This window comes from Octopus bimaculoides, chromosome 6, assembly GCF_046866305.1.
Source record: "Octopus bimaculoides isolate indiv1 chromosome 6, ASM4686630v1, whole genome shotgun sequence".
NCBI classification, from domain to species: domain Eukaryota; kingdom Metazoa; phylum Mollusca; class Cephalopoda; order Octopoda; family Octopodidae; genus Octopus; species Octopus bimaculoides.
The window spans coordinates 355,911-365,940 of NC_142933.1; the positions used below are offsets into that span (position 1 = coordinate 355,911).

Consider the following 10,030-nt stretch of genomic DNA (forward strand, 5'->3'; position numbering starts at 1 on the left):
GTGGAGGCGCAATGGCCCAGTGGTTAGGGCAGCAGACTCATGGTCGTAGCATCGCAGTTTCGATTCCCAGACCGGGCGTTGTGAGTGTTTATTGAGTGAAAACACCTAAAGCTCCACGAGGCTCCAGCAGGGGATGGTGGCGAACCCTGCTGTACTCTTTCACCACAACTTTCTCTCACTCTTTCTTCCTGTTTCTGTTGTGCCTGTAATTCAAAGGGCCAGCCTTGTCACACTCTGAATCTCCCCAAGAACTATGTTAAGGGTACACGTGTCTGTGGAGTGCTCAGCCACTTGCATGTTAATTTCTCGAGCAAATTGTTCCATTGATTGGATCAACTGGAACCCTTGTCATCGTAACCAATGGAGTGCCATGATATCATCATTATCATTTAATGTCCCATTCTGATAGTTTGACAGGATCTGCAGGGCCCAAAGACTGCATCATTCTCCAATGTGTTTTAACATGGTTCTGCAGCTGGTTGACATTCTTAATGCCAACCTCTTTACAGCATGTAATGAATGGTTTGGTTTTTCTTTTTTCATGCCTCCAAAACCAGTGAGGGCACCATGCAGCTTCCAACACTATGAACCCTAAGGGGGCAACTTGATGCTAAGAGATGAGTATGAGAGAAGGGGTTGCAGAACAGAACAAATAGAGAAGCTACATGACCAGTTCCATTTTAGAAGAGAGGGTGGGAGTGACTGAGTGAAGCCAATGATGAGGTGTCAGGGTGGATCTTGAAAGTATGAGGTGAATACGAATGAGTGAGGCAGAGGGACCGCAGCAGAAGACAAAAGGAAAGTGAAAGAAGGATGATGTTGGATAGGTTGCAAGGGTGGGTAGGGAAGAAAGAGGCAGGGGTAGAATATGAGGAGGGTGAGAGATATATGGTGTGGGAGGAGAAATAATTGATGGCTCAATGAGAACAGAGGTGGGGGGGGTCAAAGAAAGTGATTCTGGGTAGTAAGGAAAATGGTATCAAGGAAGAACTGCAGTTGAAGAGGTGATGATTGTGTGTAGGGAAGGGGGGAGTCTTGAGAGAAAAGGGAAGTAGGCAAAGGGCCTTCTTGTGCATACACATACACAGCTCTACCAGAACTCAGTTTTGCAGAGGTGAGTGGGTCTTCTTGAGAACTACATATCCTGGTCCCTTCTCATCAACTCTATAAAGTTCAAGGAATTGAGATTAGCCTTCACCCCTTTGCCCATGTCTTCTTGAGCCTCCTTCCTCCACAAAATCCATCCACATTTAGTGACCAGCACTTCTTTATACAGCTCGCTTCATCAATATACATGTTCATACCACTGCAGTCTTCTTTCTTAAATGCCACATCAGATTCCTCAGATGCCCAGTTTTTCTCCCAGCTCATTCATACTATGTCATCTATATACTTATACTGCACATCCAATGGAGCATGCTTGTTTCATTTTCTTTTTGTTCTTTTCTAGTTTCCTCAAGTCCTCTGCATTCAAAGCTCATGTCTCACTATCATGCAGCATTACAATTCTAAGAAAAGCATCATACAACCGGCCCTTCACTCCAAGGGAGAAGACCTTTGTTGTCAGCAGCAATAATAGCTCCCTCAACTTTCTCCAACCCATTCTTACTCTGGCTATTGTACTTTTGGGGTAACCATCTTCCAAGCTAATTACATTTCCACTTCTAGTAAGCCAGTGGGGCATTTAAGAGAGTCTATTTCTGGGCTGCTCATAGTATGTACTACCCCAATGCATCTATCACATATGAATCTTATATTCACTGATAGTGACTCTATTACAACTCTGGCACATTCATAGCTTACATAAGGTGCAGCATGCGGAATTTATACCTAGCCCTTTTCTGCATATTGAACAAGGCCATTTCCCTGAAGGCGTCAGGGTCCTGCCTTCTTTCTTACTAAAACCTTTTTGCTTGCTAGCATTACCTTAAGACCTTTCAATACTATCCCTGCAACAACAGTTTACAATGATACTGCTATGCTAGACTTGATTAACTATCCAGGTGGTAATTATCTTGATTAACTATCCTGGTGGTAATTATGTACCCTGCCTCACCAGATGTTTTGAACATCTCTGCAACTGTTCCTGATAAATCTCTAGCTTTCTCTCTTTTCATATCCTCGATCATTTTATCTTGTCGTGCCGCTGTCAGCTTGAATTGCTGATCTTTCTGTCGCGTCAGCATGAAGTAGCCGCAGTGAAAAGAACCATCCAGCCTTTGCCAGCAGGGAACATGCACAGTAAACGATGATGATGATAAAACTGACAACAAGTGAATTTAAATTTATGGCCTTTGTGTCACACAGTTTAATGTTGTAAGTAAATATTAAGCCGAAGAAGAAGCAGACATTAAATGTGCAGCTATCAATTGTACAGCTGCTGTTCACTGGAAAGACGAGGAAGTCAGAAATCAATGAATAAGAAAAATGTTTGGAAAAAAAAAAAATAATAATAATAATAATAACAATAATAATAATCAAAAAAGGAAAGAAATTACGTAAATCAAGAACGTAATAAATTTCTGAGAAAGATCAACATTAACTTGATTGGGATTCTGTGAATAATTTACTTCGGAGTTTCAAATCTAATGTGAAGAAAATGTTCTGATAGTATAGCTGGTTGTTGCTGTTTAGCCCCAGGTCAGTCCTGATCAAAGAGAGCTATGATCAAAGATATTCTGGGTTTGTATGTGTATCAGGGAGTCTACTGTCCAAATGTTTCCTTACTTTCTTTACCAAATTTCTGCTGAAATACAATACTTTTTTATTGCAATCAATTTTGGAAATAATGAATTTTGTAAAATATGTAATATATTTCAATTCTCTCAATTTCTGTGCAAGGGGACAAAGGTTCAAATCTTTGGGTCTTTAGGCCTCTGGTTCTTCCTGTCCTAATCTATAGTTGCGAGACATGGACACTGTCCAGGGCCCTTAGGAATCGCCTGGGTCCCTTTCGTACCAGAAAGCTTCACAGGATTATGGGTTACTACCATTGGTGGGATTTTGTATCCAACCAAGGACTCTACTCAGAAACTGGGATGTGTTTTGTTGCTTCTTCCCTTAATTATGTTGTTGATGTTGCAGTTTAGCCCTAATTGAGTAGACCTATGATCGAAGACATTCCAGCCATGACTATCCCATCTTTTTTTAGGCATTATGTATTCTAGACTACATTATTCTATGGGTCTTTTTCTAAGATCATAGATTGTGATTTAGGGGAGATGTGACTGTTATTACTAACAAATCAAGCAACCATGAAGAGGACCCCTCATTGGTTTGTCATTAAATGTGGCTCTGGATAGAGAAAGAACAATTAGAAACAGTTGATGCAAAAGTTATCTTTCGTGTCTTGAGCCAATGAATCACCATCTACTTGGTTACTTGACTTCCTAAAATAACAGTGAAGTCTGCCCTAAATCACATTACTGTCTTAAACAAGGAAGGGCACATTTTACAATGTGGGTTTTACATATAGAAATGGATGGATTGTGCCAGATGGAATTCCTTTAATCAAAAGTTTAGTCAATCACAGCTGACGTAGAGTTTAACAATTGCATCTCTTTTACTCTTTTACTTGTTTCAGTCATTTGACTGTGGCCATGTTGGAGCACCGCCTTTAGTCGAGCAAATCGACCCCAGGACTTATTCTTTGTAAGCCTAGTACTTATTCTATCAGTCTCTTTTGCCGAACTGCTAAGTTACGGGGACATAAACACACCGGCATTGGTTGTCAAGCGATGTTGGGGGGGGGGGGGGGGGGGACAAACACAGACACACACACATATAAATATATATACATATATACAACTGGCTTCTTTCAGTTTCCGTCTACCAAATCCACTCACAAGGCTTTGGTCGGCCTGAGGCTATAGTAGAAGACACTTGCCCAAGGTGCCACGCAGTGGGACTGAACCCGGAACTATGTGGTTCGTAAAGCAAGCTACTTACCACACAGCCACTCCTACAATTACTTTTATATTTTGTATATAGACTCAGATTTTATGTGTTAATATCTAATACATGAATTATTATCATGTACAGTGGTGCAACTGAGTGTGCAACTGAGTGTCATACTTCAACTAATTGCTTTCTTCTTTGACCTTGAAGTCAACTCCTGCTGTATCTCATTTTTTCTTTAATCACCTTCATTATCTCCCTTTTATTTACTCTCCTCTTATTTACCTTGTCTTAGTCCCTCAACCCTTCACAACTTCCTAACTTGATTACTTATCAAGTTAGGAACTTGATAAGTAATCACTATCACTACTTGCCAAAGCATTTTCTTTCTTGAGTGAAGGAAGGAGCCTGCATGAGCTCATTCAACCAACTAGAAATAGTAGCCAAATACCCCTCAAATCAAATCCTGCTTTCTTAAAAGGAACAAAATAGTAATTTAATGTCAATGTAATAATGACTTTGAAAAATAGAATTTTTCAGTGGGGAGGGAAATGTAGAGAGTTTTATTAAATCAATTGTTAAAATAAGAAATCCATAAATTGATTAATCAAAATATACAAATTTTTAAAAAGTATACATTTGACTGTCATTTTATAGATTTCTCTTTGAAAACAAATATTTATGATTCAGTTAAGTCACCAGCTGTGGAAATCTAGAAGTGATATATATATGAAACAATAGAGTCTGAGATTACTAAAGCTGGACTACATCAAAGGAATAGTAAAAGGCAAACAGTTCAGAAAATAGAAGTTAGTTTGCTATGAAGAAAAAGACATGTCTCAAGTTTCAAGCAGAGCTCCTCTTCTTCTTCTTCAAGAAAAAAAAAAAGAAAAGAAAAGAAAAAGCAAAAAACAACTTAAAATACTAAATTATAATTATTTCAAATTTTGGCAAAAGGTCAGCAGTTTCGGGAAAGAGAATAAACTGATTGCATCGATCCCAGCACTCAACGGATATTTATTTTATCAACCCTGAAAGGATGAAAGGCAAAGTCAACCTTGGCAGAATTTGAAGTTAGAACATAAAGACAGACAAAATGCTACTAAGCATTTTGCCCAGTGAGTTAACAGTTCTGCCAACTCTCTGCCTTGACCCTTTCCTTACCAACCCGGCTGAAACCACCTCTGGCTCTGTAGTCTTGTTTTCATAAGTTTTGAATTAAAATATTCCACCAAACCTTAGTAACAATTTATGTTCCTAACACTCACTTAATGATAACCAAGTTATTTTACTAAATTATTTGTTATATTTAAAATTAATTGAAAGAAACACAGAGCATCTCAACAGAAATATGGTAATAAAAGGGCTAAATTATAATTATAATTGGGATTATTGTATACAGTGCTCAGGGGCTCTACAAATCATTCAAAAACTTTAAAAGAGGAGATAGAAAACAGATACATATGTCAAGTAAAGTAAGAGAGCAATGAAAGCTAGAATTACATGCACAGTACACAGAATAAAACAGAAAAAGACAGAAATGTGAACATTAAAATTATCATGAAGAGGTAAGGGTGCATAGATATGTCAAGAGTAATGTTGGTGAATTTCAGGAGGCATGGGATTTTTAAAGGTCCTGACAATTGATGTGCGTAGTTTGTTACAACCTTAGGGTTGTTGACTTCTCATTTTCTGCAGGGAATCTCACCTCTACTGTGTCATACATCCCCCCACACCGCTTACATATGTTTTTGTGCCTCAGATGGGTTTGAAGCACTTTTCACCTGCTCTATTTTTCTACTTTTTGTCATTAGACCTTCGAACATTGGGCCTCACCGAGGCGATGACTACTGACTGAGACCTTTGGAAATGTGCTGTGCGTGAGAAGACCCGGGAAGCCAAGTGAGATCGTTGCCAGTGCCCCTGGACTGGCTCTTGTGCGGGTGGCACATAAAAGACACCATTTCAAGCGTGGCCATTGCCGGTACCGCCTGACTGGCCTTCGTGTGGGTGGCATGTAAAAGCACCCACTACACTCTCTGAGTGGTTGGCGTTAGGAAGGGCATCCAGCTGTAGAAACTCTGCCAAATTAGATTGGAGCCTGGTGTTGCCATCCGGTTTCACCAGTCCTCAGTCAAATCGTCCAACCCATGCCAGCATGGAAAGCGGACGTTAAACGATGATGATGATGATGATGATGATGATATCACAGTTCTGAGGTTGGTTTCTTGTGAATGGATTCTATGTTTAATACTTGAGAAGACCCTGCAAGCCAAGTGAGTCTGTAACCATGGCCTATGCCAGTACAGCATAACCAGCCCATTTAAGAGTACCCTTTAATCATTAAGCAATAAACTGCACTTGCGAAAACCTGTTGAGGCAAGTGAAGTTGTTGTTGTGGCCGATGACAGTACCACCTGATTGGCACCCATGTCGGTGGCATGTAAAAAGCACCATCCGAGCGTGGTCGATGCCAGTACCACTGACTTGCCTTCATACCGGTGGCACATAAAAAGCACCCACTACACTCTCAGAGTGGTTGACATTAGGAAGGACATCCTGCTGTAGAAACACTGCCAGATCAGAGTAGAGCCTGGTGCAGCCTCCTGGCTTCCCAGACTCCAGTCAAACCGTCCAACCTATGTCCGCATGGAAAGCAGACAGTAAATGATGATGATGATGATGATGGCAGTTAATTGCCAGAATTGCATACACACCAATCAAAATGATTAGTAGCATTTTGCTCATTTTTACATTCTGGGTTCAAATTCTGCCAAAGTTGACTTTTATTATTATTATTTATTATCATAAAGGTGGCAAGCAGGTTGAAACATTAGTACGCTGGGTGAAATGTTTAGTGGTAATTACGTGCCAGTCAGGCGATACTGGCATCGGCCATGCTTGAATGGTGCTTTTTATGTGCCACCAGCACATGGGAGCCAGTCAGGCAGCACTGGCATTGGCCATGCTTGAATGGTGCTTTTTGTCATAATAATAATAATAATAAAAATAATAATAATGATCCTCTCTACTACAAGGCCTCAAATTTGGGGGCAGAGGACTAGTTGATTATATTGAGCCCAGTGCATAACTGGTACTTATTTCATCGGTCCTGAAAGGATGATGGTAGTGGTGGTGGTGGTGGTGTGGTGATGATGATGATGGTAATTGTGTTGATGATAGTGGTGATGCTGATGATGATGGTGTTGATGATGACGGTGATGATGGTGATGGTGGTGGTGGTGGTGGTGGTGGTGATGATGGTGGTGGTGGTGGTGGTGATGATGATGATGATGGTAATTGTGTTGATGATGGTGATGATGGTGATGATGATGGAGTTGATGATGATGACGGTGATGGTGATGATGGTGATGATGATACAATACACAGATCTGATGTTGGCTGTACAGTGAAAGCATACAGTAGAAAATAAGTAGTAGTATCAGTGGTAGTAGAAGTGGTGGCAACAGCAGGGATTGCAGCGACAACAGCAGTAATACTTGTGGTGGCAGTGGTGCTGGTGGTGGTGGCAGCAGCAGCCACCGTTATCTCTTAATACATTCGGTCATGATACAACAGTCCAAGTTAGAAATGGACGGAGAAAGTAATAATAATGGACCAACATAGAAATACAGAAATATAGAAAAGATAAATACTTGAACAGAGAGCAATCTTGGTGTTTGTATCTATGGATGCTTTAGGTTTACCGAGTTGAGGAACCCTCATAGGTATCACCATAGGAACAAGTACAGAACCAGCTGTCATCGTTAGAGCTCCCTCTACACACAATCTGGAAAATAAATAAGACAACGTGTTACTTTTCAAACATGAGCCTAAAGTGGGTTGTTTTCAAGATAAACAAATCAATGAGTTATCTTGGATTTTTACTCTACATCGGGGCCAGGTTTGTGGAATCTGAGAAAAAGGTTGGGAGGTAGGGCAGTTGAAGATCATTGATCTTTGCCAGATATAATCACAGATTTCAAGTCTTACAAGTGAAGAAACCACACAAAATTTAATCAATGATCTTGCATATTTCAGCTGCTTTGTTGTAACAGAAGTGAAAATTTAAGGTGCAGGCATGGCTGCATGGTAAGAAGCTTGCTTTCCAACCACATGGTTCTGGGTTCAGTCCCACTGTATGGTACTTTGGGCAAGTGTCTTCTGCTATAGCCTCGGGCCAACCAAAAGCTTGTGAGTGGATTTGGTAGACAGAAACTGAAAGAAGCCCGTCGTATATATATATATATATATATATATATATATATATATATACACACACACACTTTTTACACTTTTACTTGTTTCAGTCATTTGACTGCGGCCATGCTGGAGCACCGCCTTTAGTCAAGCAAATTGATCCCAGGACTTATTCTTTGTAAGCCTAGTACTTATTCTATCGGTTTTTTTTTGCCAAACTGCTAAGTTACAGGGACGTAAACACACCAGTATTGGTTGTCAAGCAATGTTGAGGGGACAAGCACAGACAAATAAACATGTACACACACATACATATATGCATACACACATATATATATATATATATATATATATATATATATATATATATATATATAATCAGATTGGAGCCTGGTGTAGCCATCTGGTTTCACCAGTCCTCAGTCAAATCGTCCAACCCATGCTAGCATGGAAAGAGGACGTTAAATGACGATGATGACGATGATGATGATACGACAGGCTTCTTTCAATTTCCGTCCACCAAATCCACTCACAAGGCTTTGGTTGGCCCAAGGCTATAATAAAAGACACTTGCCCAAGGTGCCACACAGTGGGACTGAACCTAGAACCATGTGGTTGGTAAGCAAGCTACTTACCACGCAGCCACTCCTGCTCTCCTCCAATATATATATTGGAGGAGACCCCCTTCAGTCAAGAATGACCATGGGATGATTGCACCTAGAAAGTTACCCTCTGAGGCACAAGTCCAAGCAAGGTTGTTTATAGAAGACCAGCAGTTGCCCATGCATACCAGCCTCCCCTCTCCAAGCCACCAATGTTATCCAAGGGGAAGGCAAAGGGGCTGATACAGCTTGGCACCAGTGGCATCGCAACTCATTTCTACAGCTGAGTGAACTGGAGCAACGTGAAATAAAGTGTCTTTCTCAAGAACACAACACAGAGCCCGGTCCAGGAATCGAACTCACCACCTCACAATTGTAAGCTCGATGCTCTAACCACTAAGCCATGTGCCTTTACATATGTGTATGTGTGTGTATGTGTGTGTATCTATGTGTGTGTCTATGTGAACATCAAACTGAGTAGTCATGAAGGACCTGCAAGGGTCATGGGCTCTGTCCCTTCCTCCAAAATCACCAAGTGTGTGTGTGTGTGTGTGTAGATACATATTGTAATATGAACACATATACCAAATTCTAAAGATTAACGAAGGGATTGGTTTGAGGGAGATTAGCAGCTATTTCTAGCAAGCTGTGTGACACAACAGAACCAACTTCATGTGTTATGGTAATCACAGTAGTTTAGAAACATTTTCTTTAATGGAACCAGAGGTAGTTCCATGCAGTTTGCTACCAAAATAGTAAAAGTAACTTGATACGGACACAAGTCAGAAGCAGTGATTCAGAACAAATTTCTCACCTCTTCAGCAAACAGTCTGAGATATTCCATAGGTTCAGCCAACTGTGACTCTTAAAAGGTGTAAGTTAAATTGCTTTCTGCCAATGCCTTCTATTCCTCCCTACTTCACAGATCACAAAACAGCAAATGATTTGCAGCTAATCTGATCAGAAAAATCAATAACAGCAGAATTAATCTTTGATAGTGAAAATATCAATAAGGTGCAAACATGGCTGTGTGATAAGAAGCTTGTTTCCCAACCACATGGTTCTGAGTTCACTTCCACCGTGTGGCACCTTTGGCAAGTGTCTTTTACTAGATCCTCAAGCCAACCAAAGCCTTGTGAATGGATTTTGTAGACAGAAACTAAAAGAAGCCAGTCATATATATATATGTGTGTGTGTGTGTGTGTGTGTGTGTGTGTGTGTGTGTGTGTGTGTGTGTGTGTGTGTACGTGTGTGTTTGTACCCCACTACTGCTTGACAACTGGTGTTGATGTGTTTACATCCCCATAATTTAGCAGCGTCACTTTGAGAGC

The 10,030-nt window shown here is 40.6% G+C and overlaps 1 protein-coding gene across 1 annotated transcript in view; it reads right to left on the reverse strand.

The window, feature by feature from the left end:
- The window catches only part of LOC106872202 (double zinc ribbon and ankyrin repeat-containing protein 1), a 40,052-nt gene extending 30,401 nt beyond the window's left edge, over positions 1-9,651 (reverse strand). Inside the window, 2 exon segments of the mRNA XM_089353328.1 lie at positions 7,554-7,687; positions 9,514-9,651. Coding sequence (XP_089209454.1) covers positions 7,554-7,662 — 109 coding nt within the window. The 5' untranslated portion in view covers positions 7,663-7,687; positions 9,514-9,651.
- Between the last annotated feature and the right edge of the window lie 379 nt (positions 9,652-10,030).